The sequence below is a fragment of the Ailuropoda melanoleuca genome, chromosome 17, assembly GCF_002007445.2.
Source record: "Ailuropoda melanoleuca isolate Jingjing chromosome 17, ASM200744v2, whole genome shotgun sequence".
Taxonomy (NCBI): domain Eukaryota; kingdom Metazoa; phylum Chordata; class Mammalia; order Carnivora; family Ursidae; genus Ailuropoda; species Ailuropoda melanoleuca.
This window is the reverse complement of record NC_048234.1, coordinates 30822878-30843716: the sequence shown is the minus strand read 5'-3', so window position 1 is coordinate 30843716 and position 20839 is coordinate 30822878. Positions and strand designations below refer to the sequence as shown.

At 44.5% G+C, this 20839-nt stretch overlaps 1 protein-coding gene across 5 annotated transcripts in view; it reads left to right on the top strand.

Annotated features, from left to right (window-relative positions):
* The window catches only part of PRUNE2 (prune homolog 2 with BCH domain), a 260462-nt gene that overhangs the window by 170053 nt on the left and 69570 nt on the right, over positions 1-20839 (top strand). For all 5 annotated transcript variants that reach the window (XM_034646743.1, XM_034646741.1, XM_019805122.2 and 2 more), the window contains exons 7-9: positions 7207-7365; positions 10262-16817; positions 17194-17959. In XM_034646743.1, the coding sequence (XP_034502634.1) occupies positions 7207-7365; positions 10262-16817; positions 17194-17959 (7481 nt within the window). The remainder of the gene's footprint in view (positions 1-7206; positions 7366-10261; positions 16818-17193; positions 17960-20839) is intronic.

The window sequence follows — 20839 nt, the reverse complement described above, 5'->3', positions numbered from 1 at the left end:
TTTTTTTTTTTTTTTAAATGACATCTGGTAAAAACATGGGAAATATCTTTGCTTACCAATTAAAGAGTGTATGGAAAGCAGAATAAATGAAATCTCTTAATTTATGCATTTTGTGTTCTCATAAATCATTTTCCTGTCAAAATTATCAGACTTTATTATTGCTGAATATTTTAAACATCATAATGGAAATTTGGTAGCATAAATCATAAAGCTTTCAATTAGAACATTTGTGTACACACCTCAGCATTTTTCTTATATCTTGATGAAAAAAAATAGTCCTCAGTCTAGAAATAAATCCATGCAGAGTATAAATGTCAAACTATGCTCTTAAATTTCAGTAACTCAGCAATCCATGCTGGTCACTGGGCTTGCAAGATAGTTATGGATTGTCAAACTGTGTTTCTAAGACTCACTGTTCCCCCAAAATGAAGCTCTACATGTTTCTGTTTCATCTTCGGAATGATTTTTATCCTACCTGCAAAAAAAATACCTGCTCACTTGATTTTTCTATTTCCTATAAGAAGAAAAGAATCTCAAACGTAATAAATCCTGGCATAGCTTGTCCATGACATTAGAAAAGAATTTATTTCCTTTAGTAAAAGACTTACTCAAAATATTTCATTTATGCGTTATAAGAGAGACAACGGTTTCTGGATTATGTGTGTAACCCAGAATGCCGGACCTAAATAGAAAGTGTTAGCATGAGGAGTAACATCGGCTGAAGGGCATGTGGCACTTGGAGGTGAGATAGTGGAAATGAAAGAACAGGCTCAACCCATGGTGACTTAGCAGAAGGAGAAATCACAAAGCAATTTATTGATCCTTTAGAAGCTGTTATTTATGTATGGACAAACAGAAGCTCATTCACTGAGTGTAACTTGGAATTAAAGAAAGATTCCAGGGGTGCCTGGGTGGTTCAGTCGGTTAAGCGGCTGCCTTTGGCTCAGGTCATGATCCCAGGATCCTGGGATCCAGTCCTGCATCAGGCTCCCTGCTCGGGGAGAGCCTGGTTCTTTCTTCCCCTCTCTCTGCTGCTCCCCCTGCTTGTGCTCTCTCTCTCTCTCTCTGTCAAATAAATAAATAAAATTGTAAAAAAATTAAGATTCCATTAATGAGATAAACTGTTTACCCATTTTTAAAAATCTTGTATCATTTTTAAATGACTTTGTTTCACATTTAACTTTGTGTAACTCCCTCTATCCCCTCACCTTTAAAAACTTTACATGCAAGTCACTTAAGTGACTTAAAAATGTGTGTGACTATCACATGAAAGTTCATATATATTATAAAGGATATAAGGCAAGAAACTTTAATAAGAATAACCAGTTCCTATACCAAAATTTGTAAAAGAGCAGCATTCTATTCTTTTGTGCGACTCTTTCATAATTCGTGTAACCATTTCTCTATTGTTGGACATTTAGGTTGTTTCTAAGTTTTAGTTATTAAAGTTAATAGCCCGGTGAACAGCTTTGTCCACAAACCTTTTGTGAGCATATCTGATTATTTCTTTAGAATGTGTTTCAAACAGTGTATGAGAATGCCCCTTAGGAAATTTCTGCCAATAATAGGAAAAGAGAAGATGAAATATTTTACTATCAAAGGATTTCTTTGATTATCAGTGAGCTCAGATATTTATCGGCATTTGTATTTCCATTGTGAATTTCTTACGTTCAACTGTTTTTCTATTGCTATGTTTACTTTTTCCCATTGATTTCTAAGAACTTGATTTTAAGGACATTAGGACTTCCGCCTCCCAATTAAAAAATAAATAAAATGATAATAAATAATAACAATTGCATTGAAAACTTTTGAGTAGCTGTAAGCAGAGAATGTCATGATTCTGCTTACATTTTTAAAAGCTCTTTCTTGGTGCAGCTACAGGGAGACCCGTCAGAAGGCTGTCACCGCAGTTCAAAGAGATGATGGTGACCATGGCTAGGACAGTAATGGAGATGGAGAGAAGTGTTTGGACTTGAACTATGTTTTAGAAGTAAAGTTCACAGGATTTGCTGATGGGTGAGGAATGAGAAAAGAAAAGAATCAATGATTTCTAGTTGTTTGGCTTGGGTAACGGGATGCCTCGTGGTGCCATTTAATGATATGGAAGAGCCTGGGATGGAGGTAGGGTTTGCTTTGTTTTGTTTTTGTTTTCTGAGACGCTTATTAGACATTTATGTGGAAATACCATATGGATAGGCAAGGGTAGAGTTCAGGTGGATGTAGCTTGGAAGTCACTGGCAGACAGATGGTTGGAAAGCCAGGCAACTGGAACACCTGGGTGGCTCAGTCGGTTAGGCATCTGCCTTTGGCTTGATCCCAGAGTCCTCGGATCGAGTCCTATATTGGGCTCCTTGCATCAGGCTCCTTGCTCACTGGAGAGGCTGCTTCTCCCTCTGCCTGCCACTCTTCCTGCTTGTGCTCTCTCTCTCTCTCTGACAAATAAGTAAACAAAATCTTTAACAAAGAAAGAAAGAAAGAAAAAGCAAGCAAGCAAGCCAGGTAACTGGATGAGCTCCCCGAAGAGAATGTGTAGATAAAGAAGAGAAAAAAGTTTGAAAATACAGTCTGAGGAATGAACATTTAGAGGTTGAAAAGGAAGAGGGACATGCAGAGTTGGCCTAGGAGTAGCCTGGGAGCTGAGAGAAAAAACAAGGAGAGTGTGATGTCAGCAAAGTGAAGGAATGACATGTTTCAAGAAGGAGGGAGGGGCAAGCTCAGGGAGTTCTTTGGAGAAGTCACATAAAGTAAGAACAGGAAAGTGACTGTTGGATATTGCCACCTGGAAGTGATGGGTACTATTGAGAAGAGCAGTTTCAATGGAAGGATGGAAGCAGAAACCAGCCAGAGGGATAGAGGATAGGAATGTATGAGCAATGTTCGAAGAGTGGGTTTTTCTCTCTCTGGGAATAGCCACATTTCAATACTCAAATATCTACAAGACATTAGTTAGATCACCTTTATTTCATGAGATGGACTACAGCTACCAGCACGTAGCATAAAGACTCAATTTTTCAGAGCAATGGAATAAGAGCTAACACAGGATTTTGTGAGAGAATGGAATTTTCCACTGCATTTGTCCGCAAACTTTCAACCACAAATGTAACAAATCTCCTGGACACTATCACTGTCACTATCTCGGTTGTTACATGAGTTAAAGTAGGCCGTATCATTTGTTTCCCTCTTCTTGTCAGCACGATCATCAACCTCACCTTGGCTTTTGGCTGGGAAATAATAAAGCCTTTTTCTCCCCACACTTCCGGGGTCTTCCAACTCATTCCAAAACTAGAAATCACTCGGGCAAAAGGACTCGTGACCTCTAAAAATGTTTAATAATCGAATCTTTGGACCCATGGGTGACAAAGGACAAAGGACAAATGGCAGCACTTCCCATTCTTCCTGGTTGATGTATTGGAATAGGCTGGGTTTTGTGCCAGGCAGTTAGTTCCCAGCCATAATGATTAGTAAAGTGACTTTGTAAATTCCGTGCAGCAATCTCAGGCTGGGGTCCTGCTGCTAAGGTGGAAGGCTGTGTGGTGGGGGCGGGGGTGTAAATTAAGGTAGGAGCTCTTCATTTTCTAAACCTTTGGCAAATTGAGTGAGCTATACATACGTGTATGTATATAATTTTAACTGAAGGTGGGGGAGACATTTTGGAGACATTTGAGCAGATTAACAAATAGTATTTGTATACATGTAACTAAAACAGTAATTTATCAGGTAGAAGGCAGATGGGGGAATAAAATGCCAACCTGTATCTACAGTTGGTCTGTGTTGATGATGAAGTGCTGTTTATTCAGGGCCAGCCTAGCTTGTCAGCAACATAAGAGCCATGGTAGCACATGACTCCCTGCGTAGCTAGAAGACAATAATAAATTATCTCCTATGCAAATAGCACCGGCATAAAAGCAGAACAAACAGACTCTGCCTGCCCGATTCCCGAAGATTCTCACTCGTTCCCTTGTTTGATGCTGTTTTCAACATGATCCTAAAGCCAGGAAGATCATCTCTGGTTTGGACAATTATAGGAGGGTAGATAGGACATAGTTGCTGACAATCGCCGTTTGGAGGTAGTGTAACATGAAACACGCCTAAATGATTCACATAAATCTTTGTTATTTCAATACTTCATATGGTCGTACGGATTTGGGGGCCACCCAGAAGAGAACTGGGTGTCACGCGAAGGAGCATGATCCGAAGAATTGCTCAAGGTACCTAATGAAAATACAGAATCTTGGACCCAATCCTTGACCTGATAAATGAGAGCTTCCGGCAAAGTGGCTCAGAAATACACAGCTGCCCCGGGGGTGATTTTTATGATGAAGGCTGTGGGAGGAACAAAATGCTGAGGGTGCGAGTTAGTAAAAGTCCCAGGAAAATGACAGCATTGAAAGAACCCAAGGTAAATACATCAAAGAATAAATGCCTCCTTTTTTGAAATGGCTTTTCGATTTCCAGTGTGCATTCGAATCACCTGGGATTTTTGGAAAATGTAGTTTCTGCTTCAATAGGTCTGGGGCGTGGCCTGAGACTGCATTCCTAACTAGATGCTTGGTGTTGCCAATGCTGCTGGACTTAAGTCCAGCAAGATCCTGGAGTCACCATTTGCACACAGAAGAATCCCAACAGATTGGAGCTCAGCCAACAGTTCCAAATAGCAAATGTTCCACAAGTATGGCTTTGAATAATGCAGAATCTACTGAATCCTAGTCTTGTGCTCAGCTACCAGGAACACCTGCCTTCTTTTGTTCAAGTGACCTAGCCGGGAGTCCCATGATCATTGTTATTGTATGTGAAAAATCTTTTAGAAGTGTTGCATCTTCTTTCAAGGGTTTATAACTATAGTAGGGGATTTCATGTACATACTGAAAAAAATATTTTCAAAGGAAAATTGCTAAGCTTTTTGGCCAACACCATTTAGTCTGGAGGATGTAGGAAGTATGATGTAAGTAGTTGCTGTTCATTCTTTTTTTCCTTCAGGACCATATCTTCTTTTATAACTCATGATGGCAGAAAGCTAGGTGCTGAGGTCCTCTTGAGGGACAACATCAGTGATGATTTGAAATAATTTTGTCTATTGAATGTGCATTGTATATAATATGAGGTCCAATTAAAAATATATCATTTTAAACATCTACTTCTACTGTGGGTGAATTAATTTTTTTAAGTATCTATTTAAAGATTGTTACTATGACACATGGACAATAAATAAAAAGCATGAAAACTGACGGTATGCTTTCTGGAACACATGTTGCCAAAAGCTATTATATTTGAACATCATAAATTTCATTCCCAAGTTAATACAATTGATCCTTGGTATTCAGCAACAATATATCCTGAGAGCTTTGTGAATTCCCACATGTAGTTCCTTGTACCCAAAAAAGGCAATGGTCTCCTGAGATGCCTAGTGAGAACAGTGCTTCAGAAGTAGACAGCAGTCGCTCCTTGAGGTGTGGAAGCTGCTGATGGGCTGGGCCCCCATATCTGTCAGGTGTCTCGTGTGGCCTCTTAGGGGCCTCATAAACCTCAACGTTCAACTCAGCAGAATTAGAGAGTACATGTGTTATGGATATTTTAAGCAGCCGGTAAATAATCTGAGCCACAAATATGAAATCCACAAGTTTCAAAGAACGACCACGTACAAACATAAATCTGGGCACGGAAAATGCCCGCCTCTCTATGCACTGCACTCTGTGGCTCCCCGTCATGGTTATCTGGGGAGGGTTACGTGGCACCTCCACTTTCCATGGTATATATTTCTGTGTCACTTTAATACTTTACCACTGGTACATACAGTTCTGATGCCTTTTATATCAGAACAAAAATTGATAGAATTCCTTGTATCTCTTGGGTGCGCATCGTGGTGATTTCAGCTGAGTAGTGCAGTCAACTGTCAGTGGATTGTCTAGTATGATCATATATATATGTTGTGATAGAGGGCTATGCAGCAAAGGCTGATTTTGTGTGTCTGTCTCTCCAGTTATTTAAAAACATTTTTTAAGGGGCACCTGGGTGGCTCAGTAGGTTAAACGTCTGCCTTTGGCTCAGGTCATGATCCCGGAGTCCTGGAATCATGCCCATATTGGGCTCCTGGCTTATTAGCTGGGAGTCTGCTTCTCCCTCTCCCTTTGCTCCTTCCCCTTCCTCTTGCTCCTGCTCTTTCGCTTGCTCTCTCTCTCTCTCTCAAATAAATAAATAAAATCTTTAAGACAAAAGCAAAAACATTTTTTGAGCAACTAGAATATGCCAGGGATTATGCTAGGGGCTAACATATGGTCTTCAGTTCCTTTCTTTAAGAAAGAGAAACAACTATGCCCACAAAGTGGTTCTCGTTGCTGTTAATAAAACTGAAAAAAGCCAGCACATATCTGGAGATGATGTGAGCCGCAGGTCTGTGGTAGTGGGCTCCTTTTCCATAGTGACTCATTCCTTCTTAGCTACCACATACAGCAAGAAGATCTGATATCATAGCCCTTCCATAAAACTCCCAGACTCCTACACTGGAATAAAAAGCATACAGTTAACTCAGCTAGATTCATCCGTAGGGATTCTTCTTGGCATTATAATAACCATTGGAAAACAATTATAAAAAAGGAACAGTAATTTCCTCCTATTTTTCTAGTGATATGTTGTAATAATAGTCAGCAGCTATTCCTAATCCTGTGAACAATAAAAGGAAAAGTATTTTTTACAAAGTCAGCATTCGAATAAATATTTTAGGAAAAAGCTGTTAAGACATTTGTTCCTTGTCTAAACTATCTTAATAATGGCCAAGACTCCTGGGGCGCCTGGGTGGCTCAGTCAGTTAAGCCTCCGACTCTTGATTTCAGTTCATGATCTCAGGGTGAGATGGAGCCCCATGGGGGCTCTGCCCATAGAAGGAAGTCTGCTTGGGATTCTCTCTCTCCCTCTGCCTCTGTACGTCCTCCCCTGCTCCTCTCCACCAGCTCACGCACACTCACTCTCTCTCTCTCTTAAAAAAATAAAAAATAAGGGCCAAGACTCCTTCCTTCCTTGGGTTAGGAAAACAAACAAGCAAAGGACATTTTAAGCCATAGCATGAAAGTTTGCAAACTTGTGTGTTTCTCTTGCTTGTGTCTGATAATAAATAGCCATCACCATACATCATAACTCGGGACAAATTTCTGGCACAACTCCCTGAAGCGAGGCTGTCTGGCCTTAATATCAACTTGCCTGTTGTTGTTTCAGAACTGTATGTTTCACAGCAATATCAGCAGTGACTTGAAAGCATTTGCAGACAAGTTCGGTTTTGATGTCCTCATCCTCCTGGCCACCTACCTGTCGGAGGAAGAGCAGCCCAGACGGCAGATCGCTGTGTACTCCCAGAACCTTGAGCTGTGTAGTCAGGTAAGGACCTCCTTCACTCCCACCCATTTGCTTCCTGACCTGCTGGCTGTCCCAACACGCGGCGGGACATGGGAATGGATGGGTGGCTCAAAGAAATGGACCCAAGAGATAAGGTCCTAGAGTGTGAGTTTTAAGAAACGTTGGGGTTACTTTACACATTGGGCCATTTTTGTATGTATGTATGTATGTATGTATGTATGTATTTTCTATTTAAAATTTTTCAGGGCTTTACTTCAGAGTTTTAGTTTTCAGTTTTGAGGCTATATCACCCAAAAATCACCTAATTAGAATTGGCAGTGGGATAAATATTGGCCCTTTTTAAAAATTTGAGGTGTAATTGACATCTAACATTATATTAGTTTCTGGGGTACAGCATAATGATTTGATATTTGTGCATATTGTGACGTGATCAACAGTGTAAGTCAAGTTAACATTCATCACCATGCATAGTTACAAAAAAAAAATTTCATGTAATGAGGACCTTTAAGATCCACTCTCTTAGCAACTGTCAAATATTTAATACAGTATTGTTAACTATAGTCACCATGCTGTACATTACATCCCCAGGACTTATTTATTTTGTAACTGGAAGCTTGTATCTTTTGGTACTTCACTCCCTCCCCCGACACAAGGCCTTTTTTAAAATTTTATTTTAAAATTTATTTTGTAGTGAAGTATAGTTGACACTCAATGTTACATTAGTTTCAGGTGTAGAATGTAGTGATTCAGCAAGTCTGTATTTTATGCTGTGCCCACAAGTGTGGCTCCGAACCACCCGTCATCATACAACACTAATATCATTGACTATATTCTCTGTGCTGTGCCTTTCATCCCCATGACCACATGGGGCCTTTTAAAAGATCCCCATATTTATTTGTCTTCTAGACCAAATCCACAGAGAAAAAGAATCTGTCTTTTTCACCCAAAGAAAGGCAAGTCCTCCTGGGGGTGATGTTTCTTTGAGGACTGCTACTTGGTTATACCTAAAAAAAATTTAGTCCCCATCTTAAATTTAGTCCCCAGTGTTTCATAACTGGTGATCTAATGCTTTGATCAAAATTGGCTTGTCTCCAAGTGCTATAATTCTGACTGGGTCAGAAGAGGAGTCAGCTCCTCTTGGTTGATAATTGAATTTTTTACCCCAACGTTTTGGAAATAATATAGGAAGTAGACAAAATTAATCAAAATAGGGCACTGGCTATACTGAACCAGGTGTATTTAACAACTAATATGAGAACCTACATGATTCCTTATAATACAGACAACATGAACATAGAACAGTTTCCTCCCTAATGGATTAGACACCTGTCTATGTGCGGGTGGCTACAGGCAAAGTCTCGCGAGACTCCTTTCTCATTCTATGTCCTCACTTGCTGTCCCCCAAGAGATCCATGTTGGCTGTATTGCATGTGACCGTAGGTACTCATGGACTCCTCTATGCTTTCTCAAGTCCAAGTGTGAAAGAAGAAAGAGCCCCTCTCTGCTCCTGCTTCAGATGTACCCTCCCTTCTGACCCTCACACACTTGTGCATTGTACCACTGGCCTATGGCTTTTTCAATGCTTTGCTCTGCACTGGGTTTCCAAGCTGAATTTTATGTCTAGTCACTGGTTTCCTAGGGACCAACTTACATCTCTCAAGCCTCCATAGTGGTGGTGGTTTTCAAAGCACTTTTAGTAGCAAATAGGTTTAAAACTTGCTTACTCTTAAACAGACAAAACTGGAAAAGCAGGTGAAGGGATTAGAAGCCCTGGAGCCCGCACTGCCTGCCTCTCCTCTTCCCCATGCACCGCCCCCATCACCTGAGAGACAGTTCCTCCAAATATTGAGCAACACAAGGTCAAGACTACCCTAGAGGAAACCCTCTGTGTCCAGGTGACCACAGTTGATTAAGGGTCAGCTTCTGCAGAGTTCACAGCGTGGCTCCACCACGCGTCACCTGCGTGGCGTTGGTCAAGGTATCTGACCAACCTTGCTATGTCTCGATGTCATCATTGGCAAAACAGGGATAAAGAATCCCTGCCTTGCACAGAATTATCATGAGAATTAAAGGAGATACCGCATATAAAACCTTAGAACTATGCCTGGCATATGGAAACAATAAATGTTCATTATTATTACTATTAAAGTGAGCTCCATAGTTATTTTCAGTGTTTTTGCTATCACTTCCACTAATCCTGTTGGGCCATTTCAAAAGTCCAGTGTGTAAAATATTCCTGACGTTACCTAAAAATCATACAGCTGAGGTCCAGTTCTGGCCTCACGCTGGCTGTCAAACATTCTCTTGGCCTCTGAGGGAGCTTTGTCTGTTCTGGGTTCCATGTAGATGCTTCCGGGCGGCAGGAAGAGACAGCTGGGGCTCTCGTGCTGTTGGAAATCTCCACCCCTGGTAGCTTTTTCTTTCCTATTTTCTCCTTTGCCTTATGAGGCTTTCAGAGGTAAAAGCAGGTCCTGGGTGCCTCCTCCTGCCCCGTTTCCCCTCATGCCCACACTTGTTCCCCCCTAGTTCTTCTCAGCACCCAGCATTATCTCTGCTTTTTGCAAATTTAGTTTCACTCCTTTTGGAAGATGATATTATATTACACCAAGGAGAGGATTTAAATAGTTTAAATCTCTTAACCTGTAACTTTCAGGAGCAAACAACGTTGAACAGCTGAATTTTGAGTTAAAAGAAAAGCCAGTTTGATGGGATTGTAGAAAGAGGTGGTGGCATTTTAAGTGGGACTTTCCACGTCTTTCATTACATGTCTTACAAACAACTGGTCTTCAGTTGTTTGAGATCTTATTTGTAGACTGATGTGCACAGATTAATTTTATATTAAGAAAAATTAAGAAAGACAAATTGCAAAGAGCAGAGTGCCTGAGTGCTCACACGAACCCCTGTGCCTCCCTGACAGATTTGCTGTGAACTAGAAGAATGCCAGAACCCTTGCCTAGAGCTGGAGCCCTTTGAATGTGGCTGCGATGAGATCCTGGTGTACCAGCAAGAGAACCCTTTGGTGACCTGTGATCAGGTGGTCCTTCTGGTCAAGGAAGTCATCAACAGGAGGTGCCCAGAGATGGCCTCCAACAGCCGGACGTCCTCTACAGAAGCCGTGGCAGGCAGCGCCCCTCTGTCCCAGGGATCTTCTGGAATTATGGAGTTGTATGGTTCTGACATAGAGCCACAACCCAGCTCCGTGAATTTCATAGAAAACCCTCCAGATCTGAGCGATTCTAACCAGGCTCAGGTGGATGGGAACATAGACCTTGTCAGCCCAGATAGCGGCTTGGCCACCATTAGAAGCAGCCGTTCATCCAAGGAGAGCTCGGTTTTCCTCAGTGATGATAGTCCAGTGGGAGAAGGTACGGGGCCTCACCACAGCCTCCTCCCAGGGTTTGACTCCTATAGTCCTATCCCTGAAGGAGCAGTAGCAGAGGAGCATGCCCGGTCTGGAGAACACAGTGAATCCTTTGATCTCTTCAACTTTGACCAAGCGCCCATGGTTTCTGGGCAGTCCCAACCATCTTCCCATTCTGCAGACTACTCTCCCGCAGACGACTTCTTCCCCAACAGTGATTCGTCAGAAGGACAACCCCGCACCGAGCCTAAAGAAATCAATGGGCTAGGGATGGACATGTCTAATTATTCATCCAGTTCACTTTTGTCAGGGGCCAGCAAAGATAACCTTGTGGAATATGATGAGGAGTTTGGTCAGAGACAAGAAAGTCCCCAGGATCACTCTGAAAGAAATTTGAGCCTGACAGTTTTTGTGGAAGATAAATCTCCTTCCCCAGAAAGGCTAAAAAATATTGGAAAGAGAGTCCCACCAACACCTATGAACAGCTTTGTAGAAAGCTCACCATCTACCGAAGAACCAGCTCTACTCTATCCAGAAAATGCGACCCAAAAAGCAATAGATGCAGGTCACATAGGGCCACCTCAGACCCGTGCGAGGTGCCGCAGCTGGTGGGGTGGTTTGGAAATCGACTCTAAAAGTATTGCAGATCCATGGAGTTCCAGTGAACCCGAGTCTGTCTTCCAGAGCCCCGAGTCATGGAAAGATCATAAGCCAAGCCCGGCAGATAGGAGAGCCTCAGATTCTATATTTCAACCAAAGAGTCTTGAATTCCCAAAGTCAAGTCCCTGGGAGTCGGAATTTGGTCAGCCTGGCCTTGGCAGCAACACTACTCAAGACCGAAATGAGGACAATTTGCAGTTTCAAAACATGCCCCTGGAGAAATCGAATTTGCCCAACGCTTCTCCTCAAGGCACAAATCACCTGATAGAAGACTTTTCTGCCTTGTGGCGCTCTGATGGCTCTCCCACAGCGATGCCAGAGCCGTGGGGAAATCCCACAGAAGATGGCGCCCCAGCTGCTGCGGTGTCATTCCCAGCCTGGAGCGCCTTCGGTAAAGAAGATGGCGCCAAAGCTCTGGCAAATACCTGGAATCTGCACCCAACCAGTGGTGAGACACCTTCTATGAGGGACCAGAGTGAGTGGGCCATGGCAAAAAGTGGGTTTTCTTTTCCTTTGGAAGACAATTCACCCAGTGAGGCAAATAATGAAGAAATCTGGGGCAAGAAGAACCACGACCCCAGGGATAACATCCTTATAACTGGAAATCCCAGCTGTGATCTGGATCACACGTGGAATAGTTCCAAGCCGACACAGGAAGATCAGAATGGTGTAGTGGATCCAAAAATTAGGGGGAAGGTGTATGAAAAGGTCGATTCCTGGAACCTTTTTGAGGAGGGTATCAAGAAAGGAGGGTCAGACGTCCTGGCACCTTGGGAAGATTCCTTCTTATATAAATGTTCTGATTACAGCGCATCCAACATGGGGGACGATTCGGTGCCTTCCCCCTTAGATACTAACTACTCCACGTCTGACTCTTACACTTCGCCAACATTTGCTGGAGATGAAAAAGAAACAGAAAACAAGCCATTTGCTAAAGAGGGAGGCTTGGAGTCAAAAGACGCTAACTCTGCCACGGGGGAGATGGAAATACCTCCTCAGTCCCCAGAGCAGCCCCCTAGAAATCGAATTAGCTCAGGTCCTGGGAACCTAGAAATGTGGGGTTCCCCTGATGCAGATAGTAGTTCTCAAATAAATATGTCTCATAACTCCGATAAAGATTTACTCGAGACAGAGCCCACAGATGATAAGAACATCTCCCTGGAGGATGACATTGGGGAAAGTAGCCTGTCCAGTTACGACGACCCCAGCATGATGCAGCTCTACAATGAAACCAACCGACAGCTCACACTTCTGCACAGCAGCACCAACTCCCGCCACGCGGTCCCCGACAGCCTCGACTTGTGGAACAGGGTGATTCTGGAGGACACGCAGTCCACTGCGACCATCTCCGATATGGATAACGATTTGGACTGGGATGACTGCAGTGCGGGTGTGGCCATCTCCAGCGAAGGCCAAGCACAAGGATACATGGCTGAAGGTACCGAACCTGAGACCCGATTTTCCGTGAGACAGCTGGAACCATGGGGTGTGGAGTATCAGGAAGCAAATCAGGTAGACTGGGAACTCCCTGCCTCTTCCGAGCACAGTGAGAACCCTCCTGCCAATGAATATCACACCCTGAATGAAAAAAGTGGGCAGCTAATCGCGAATAATATTTGGGATTCCGTCATGAGAGATAATGACATGGCTTCATTAATGTTACCAGGGCCATCATACATTACAGACTCTGAACAACACAGATCACCTCCTGAAACTCCCAACTCAGCAGAAAAAATTAAGGACAGTTATACCCCAGGGCTGCTAGAAGCTTCTGGAGGCAACGAGTCAGGAACACTTGATCCCAATAAGCAGGACACAGGCAAAGGGACCCTGCCAAGTGATGGGGCGTCCTGGGCAACCAACCTTGAGAATCTGGGGCATTTTGCACACTCAGATCATCAGAAAGGTCCTAGCTACAGACAAAGTGAAGGTGAGGAGGAAGCCCATGGAGCTGTTGGTAGGGAGCACCCCAGTGAGGAGGAGATGCTAGGTAGAGCCTCGGGGATTTCTGGAAAAGGGCAAAGTGACCAGGAATGCTCTTCCCCGGTGGCATCTCAATATCAAGAAATCTGTGACGAATCAGGCAAAATCAGCTCTCGTTCAGTCGGTTCCAGTCCTCAGACTAAGGAACCCCAGGAGGTTTTAGAGCACGAGAGGGGGCCTTACAATCCAGATCCCTGTGATGGGCACGCAGAGGTGTCCACCAACAACTCACGGGCCCAAGACACCTGGGAAAAGCACCTCACGTATCACAGAAATTCAGGTGAAACCACTGAGATTTCAGATGGGCTGAATTTAACAAAAACTGTATCTTTACCTGAAATGGATCTTGAGAAAAATGAAGAATGTAACGTTCTGGAGCCAGAGAGAGTGAACCAAGAGCCACCCCATGAATGTCCCCAAAGCCTTGACATTTGGGATGCCTCTATAGATGGTGACGTGCAGGTCAATTTACCAAGTTCTGAGATAACTAAGAATCTTGAATTTGAGAGTACTGAAAACAGCCCTCCAGGAGCTAATCCATCAGGAAATTATCGCAGAGATAGTATTTCTAGTGAGTATACACATTCGAGTGCATCCAGTCCTGGCCTAAACAATTCTTCAGCTGCATTGCCTTCCTGGGACCAGGGACCCAATTCAGGGCATCAGAAGCAGCATCAAGATGATTGGAGCAAACAGAATCACCAAGAATCTGCACTAATTACTACTGACAGCCAAGTAGAAGTAATTACTGAAATGAAGGACCCGGAGAAAATCAGAATGGACAGGTTGGAAAAGAGCTTAGATCACAAGGTTTCTAAATTTTTAGAGATTTGGAATGACTCCATTGATGGCGATTCCTTTTCCTCTTTATCCAGCCCTGAAACAGGCAGATATTCAGAATATTCCGATGCCTATCAAGAGAGCAATCTAGTGGTTAGCCGTCAGGAGAAAAACGAGCATGACATTTCTAAAACCGTACAGCCAGAGGATGCTAGTTTCATTGCAACGAGCTCAGGTTCTGATGACGACAGCATCGGCGATGAAGAGTCAGTGGAGAAAGAGATCCCTTTGGGCACTTGCCAAGCTGCTCAGAGTGAACCCAGGGTTTGGGACTCACTGAATGAACCTAGTAAGTCCCTGGCCACAGCAGATCCCAATGATGCATTTTCTGCCTACAGAGGCAGTTCAGAACCCACAGAGAATAAGTCAACCCCGATCTGTGACAATCAACAAAACAGCCCCGATCACTGGAATTTCTCACCACTAAAGGAGACTGAACTACAGATCATAGTAGTGGATAAGGAGATGAGATCTCTGGAAACAGAGAAGACAGGAGGAGATACCCTATGGCAAATCTCCCCCCAAAGTGAATCGAAGAATGAGAATTATTCTAAATCCGAAATGCTTGGCTTCTCAGCCGAGAGCACTGAGTGGTGGAACGCCTCTCTACAAGGAGGACAACCAGTTGAGAGTGCATCTGAAAGGGAATTGCCCAGCTCAAGGAGTGTGTTAGAGATGAGTTCTTCAGTGTACCAAACCGTGAGTCCCTGGGGAGTACCCGTGGAGGGTGATAGCAAACCCATGGAAACGCAATGTACCAATCCTTTCACAGAGGAACATCAGTCACCCTTCCTGGATGGCCATGAGGAGAAATCCCATGAGCAACTTTGGAACATTCAGCCAAGGCAGCCAGACCCAGAAGCTGATCAGCTTAGCCAGCTGGTAATATTGGACCAAATTAAAGAAAAGGATTCCAGGGAGCAAAGCTTCCTGTCTTCTGCCAGTCAGGAACTGACTTCAGAAACTCCTACCCAGGAGCAGCAGGGTCAGAACACAGTGCTGTCCATCTGGGATCAGCCAGCCCCAACATTTACTCACACAGATGAAGACGGACGTGTGATATCTAACGTTTCGACTGTTGAGTGTCAAGAAACAAATTGGTGGGAAGAAGGAAAATCATATCCTGGTGAAATAACGAATTCAAGCATTGCCTCAGAAGATTTCCCCGCTGTCAGTTCTTCCAGCCAGTTGATAAAGAAGTCAGGCTCTGAATGGGATGTCTCGACCCCTAGTGAGGGCCCCCAAGGCACATTTGTCCCAGATATTTTACATGGCAACTTCCAAGAGGGTGGGCAACTGGCCTCAGCTTCGCCTGATTTGTGGATGGATGCTAAGCAGCCCTTCAGTTTGAAAGCAGATGGTGAGAATCCAGATATACTGACTCACTGTGACCATGACAGCAATTCTCAGGCTTCCAACAGCCCTGATATATGTCATGATTACGAGGCAAAGCAAGAGACTGAGCAGCACATCGGGGCTGGAGTGGGACCTGAAGCAGAAGCTGATGACTTATATCCCACTGAGCCCAAGATGGATGAAGAACCCAGTCCGGAGCCTGGGCAGGACGTTGTCCCATACGATTCAGAACTGTCTTCTCAAGACGTGATTCCACTGCCTCCCATCAGTGATCAGGGGAACACAAGTGGCTCATCTCAGCCTGCCTCTCACAAAGCTTCCCCTGAACCATCTGAAATCAACAGTGGAAATAATGGAGGTTTCGAAGCATCTGAGAAAGGAGCTGCCCCAGACGCAGCACCACCCCTGCAGCTTGCGGACAGAACAATCCCAATGATCGAAAACGTGGGAATCGGTGTTTTCGGAACTCTCCAAGAGCCAACCATGGACAGCAACAGCTCGCTGATGTCAGAGGGCTTTTCTCCCGAAAGTCAGGCAGATGCGGGAGCCTGGTTGGACCATGGGCAGCCTCTTACTACTGAGAATTCTGCCACTGGTCCTGACGCCTTGCTAGCCTCAGACACTTGTCTGGATGTAAGCGAAGCTGCCTTTGACCACAGTCTCAGCGATGCCTCAGGTCTTAACACATCCACAGGAACGATCGATGACATGAGTAAATTGACATTATCAGAGGGCAATCCCGAAACGCCAGTTGATGGGGATGCAGGGAAGCAAGACATCTGTTCATCTGAAGCCTCTTGGGGTGATTTCGAATATGATGTCATGGGCCAAAACATCGATGAAGATTTAACAAAAGAGCCGGAACATTTTCTCTATGGTGGTGACCCTCCCTTGGAAGAAGATACTCTGAAGCGATCACTGGCACCCTACACACCTCCCTTTGATTTGTCCTATCTCACGGAACCTACTCTTGGCGTCAAAACAACGGGGGAGTCTGGGTCTCCAGAGAATGAATCTCTAGGGAGTGAAGCAGCCGAAATACTGCTTTCTGCCCTTCCTGATCAAAGAAGCAGGGAAAAGCATGAAGAAACCCAAAACAGCCAGCCTGGACAGCTGGTTGTGCTACATATTCATGAAGACCCTGAGTCTGAGTCGGCGTCTTTGCGGGAGGGAGCTGACTCCAACCTTGAGTTGTCTCCATCAAACTTTGACTGGGAAGTAGAAACCGATAACTCAGATTCACCAGCAGGTGGAGACATAGGACCACCAAATGGTAAGAAACAACCCAGTCCTCCACTCCCTGCCCCCACCTCAGCCCACCCCACCCCACCCCCACTCCCAGAAACTGCTGCTTTCGTGCAATTAACATATTTGTAAACCGAGCTCTTCCTACCGAAGTGGGTAAAAAGAGGACTTAATTGCCTTGGCAACGCATGCTTCACCAAGTCCTGTATTCCAGCAGTAAATGTCTGCTGCTTGTATAATACTTCTCTTTGAGAGTGCCTGAGAAAAGAAAACAGCTCTACCAAAAAAAAAAAAAAAATTCTGAAATGATCTCTCCTTAGATGGATCATTTGCAAAGATCACAAATCACATGATGTGTTAATTCAGCCTTGTCTCCCCATCTCGCCTTCACCTTCCACTTCTAGGTGCCAGCAAGGGAGTATCAGAGTTGGCAGAAGAAAACGTAATTCCAATCAAAGAGCCTGGGCAGATAACACCAGCATACAGGGAAGAAAGGTACACAGAAAAGAATGAAGGTCCTCATGCATTACACATGGATTACATACTCGTAAACCATGGAGAAACTTCACCCCGAACGCCCGAGGCCAGTGAAGCCAGAGAAAACACATGTGAATTAGGAAAGTTTCACGCAGGTTCTGAAGAAACAGGGCTGCCGGGAACTCAGTTAGCAGGCTTCCCAGATTCCCGTCAGCCTGCCTCCTTAAATGAAAGAGAAGATGCTTCCGTAGACAGACTGTCTCCCAAAGGGGATAAAAGATCATCTCTTGAGAGCCCTGGGCAAGACCAGAGCTGGATGGTCTTGGGCCTTGGTGAGGTCGGTGATCAGTCACTGGAAGCTAGGAACGCAGGGCCTGGATGGTCTGGCAAGGTGACAGAGCTGACCTCCGCTTGTGGCTTGGGGGAGGGTCCCCACATGCAGGTTCTAGGAGGAATGAAGCCTCTGGAATCTTTAGCAGTAGAAGAGGCCCCTGGTCTGGGCAGCCAATCACGGAAGATCAAGAGCCGAGGTAGGGCTGGCCCAGACGCAGCTCTGCGGCAGGCTGTCACCCATGACAATGAATGGGAAATGCTTCCACCCCAGCCTTCTCAGAAACACAGGATCCTTGAAACGGAAATGGAGGAGGAGACAGAGTTTCTGGAGCCCAGAACAAGGAAACTGAGACCAAAAGGGTAAGCCAAAAGCTAGATATTTTTTTTCCTGAAAAACATTGTATTTGAATCTGGGGAAATGGTGAGGGATTGTGGAATATGAAAAAATAGCTAGATGATGGGAGCTTTGCTTCTATGTATGGCTTGTACCATCCGTACAAACAGCTGCTAGATAACCATAAAGATAATGATGATTTGTATGTATTTTCAGCCCAAAAAAAAGAACCCTTCAGTTTCCATCCAGAGTCTGTACTTAGCCTTCCGATACTTACACCACCTACTTGATACCTATATTAATCTTAAACAGGCAGCTGGAACCAGGGAAGGGAGGGCACTAACATTTTTTCATAGAGCACCAAGCAGTTTGCTCCCATTATGTCATTTAATCCTTACAACAATCCTGAGGCGATAGGTATTATTACCTTTACTTTCCACATACTGGTAGGGGTGCCTTGAATTAAGTAGCCAGAGTGAATGCTCTGGGATTCGAAGGTTTTTCACCTCTAGGGCCAATCCTTTTCCAGCAGACATACTGCCGATCTCACACAAAGGGCAAATCTAGTTTCATGTCATACCTGACTTCCTGGTAGAGCTAACTAAGGAGAGCACTCAGCACGGTCAGAATCTTAGTGTGACGCATTCACTGCCCAACTGGCTGAAAAATGGGCAGCCAACCATCAAACTAGGGATTCACTCATTCATTCGCCACATGGTGTCTGAGAATCCGCTCTGCGTGGAGCTTCTGGGTGGCCAGGGGATATATGGCAGAATGTCATGGAACAGGATGTCATCTCTGCCCTCGAGCTTCCCAGGCCCTGTTTGCACCATGAAGGGCTGTTCGTTTCTCTTCATTTGTCCTGACGGAGCCCTCTTGCTCCCAGGGACAAAAGAGCAAACTGTGACAAGTAAAGGGGGGAAGATCATGTTTCCTCTTTAAAATGTAGTGGAAGGAAGATCTCCATTTCCTACTCATTTGGGGATTATAAAGGACTACGCATACCACGCACTCACTATGAGTCGAAGAATCTGGATTCCAGCCTGGCTCTGCCATTTCTGGCCACGTATGTTGGGATTAACCCTAGGCTTAAATTTCTTCATCCATAAAATTGGTGGCTTGGGCTGGAGGATCTCAGGGCTTCCTCCAGTTCACATTTGTGCGAAGTTAATTTGCGTATTAACAGAATGTGTCCCTGAAGAGCTTTGGTCTTCACCAATTCCATTTCTCCAGGAAAGGAATAAGAAAACAAGAAGGAACAGCAGGGGTGTATCAAGGGTTAGTAAAGTGCCATCAAGAGTTAAAAGCTCATACTTAAGTGCAGCTTCATAAATTCAGAACTTTTCAGCTGGCTTAATCTTCTTTCTTCCTGTCAAGCTATTTCCTTCCAGAGAGACCCCAGATCCGTTATCAGAAAGAGAGGAGCAGATGGATCCCAGCGGCCCCGCTGGGATTGTTATAGACTGAGCTAAGGACTCGGGCAGCCTCGCGTTGGCTGAGCTATTGTTTGGCTTCTGTCTGCATTTTGCACATGCCCCGGCAATCCAACAGATGAGACCGCTCCGCTGTGCCACTAGCCCCCTTGCCTTCCAGATCTCTTTGCTTATAATTTTTCAGCTCAGCCCGTGCAGGAATGACAGTTTTCTCACAATTAGGGGAGAGAGCAGATTTTCCCGGATTTGTATTACGTTTAGCCTAAATACTGTATTTGAAAGGTTTCTTCTGTGCTAGATTTGGAGAGGGTACGGAGTTGTGGAAAACAGTGATTCTCTAAGTGGGGTCCTAAAACCAGCAGCCTCCGGGCACCTGGCTGACTCAGTCGGTAGAACATGGGACTCTTGATCTGGGGGTTGTGAGTTCAAGCCCCATGTTGGCAGTAGAGATTAGTTTTTTTAAAAAGTTAAAAAAACAAAATAAAATCGGCAGCCTCAGAATCACCTGGGTGCTTGATAGAAATGCAAATTACTGACCCTCCTCCTTACTCTTCCTGAATCAAGAACTCGAGGTGGGTCCAGCCATCTGTGCTTTAACACGGGCGATTCTGGTTCATGCTTAAGTTTGAGAACCACTGGTCTAAAACTTCCTCCCAACCTTCTACTTTAAGAAGGGAGTGAAACACAGGTAAAGAGGTAGACAGTAGTGTAACTTGTAAATCCAAGTAGTTAATGGCCAACGTGTGTATAAATATAAATAGCTACCTATCGTGAGCATTTGCCATGGACGGGGTACTAAGCCTCCTATTACCATGGCAAGAATTACGCAAGGAAGGACACTGATGTCTTAGAAAGGTTGAGGGGCACCTAGGTGGCTCAGTCGGTGAAGCGTCTTCCTTCGGCTCAGGTCATAATCTCGGGGTCCTGGGATGGAGCCCCACATCCAGCTCCCTGCTCAGTGGGGAGTCTGCTTCTCCCTCTGCCTCTCCCCCTGGCCTGTGCTCTCTCTCCTACTCACTGTCTCTCTCAAATAAATACATAAAATCTTAAAAAAAAAAAAAAAAAAAAAAGGAAAGAAGGAAGGAAAGTTGAATCACTTGATCTGGTTTCTAGTTAGAAGGTGAAGAAGCTGGGATTTGAATTTAAGTCTGTCCATGTCCCGAGTGTGGTTCGTGCTAGTAAGTTAAGAGAGGCATCTGCACAGGGCATCTTTATGGAGGAGGAGCCAGAGGTGGCTTATCACCCACCTGCATCGGGAGGCAGAGAGCCCAGGGCCCCCCCGGACTTTAAAGGCCCATGTGAAACTTTGAACTTCTAAAGAGAAAAACGATTATACTCCTGTGTGGATTTTATTTCTTCTACCAGTGCAGATGTAAAATAAAGTTTTTGAATTTCTTTTAACAAAGGAAAGAGCCAGGGAATGTACCAAGGAGAGCGCCTAAGGCCCACCAAAGGCCTAATGTGGCCCCGAGA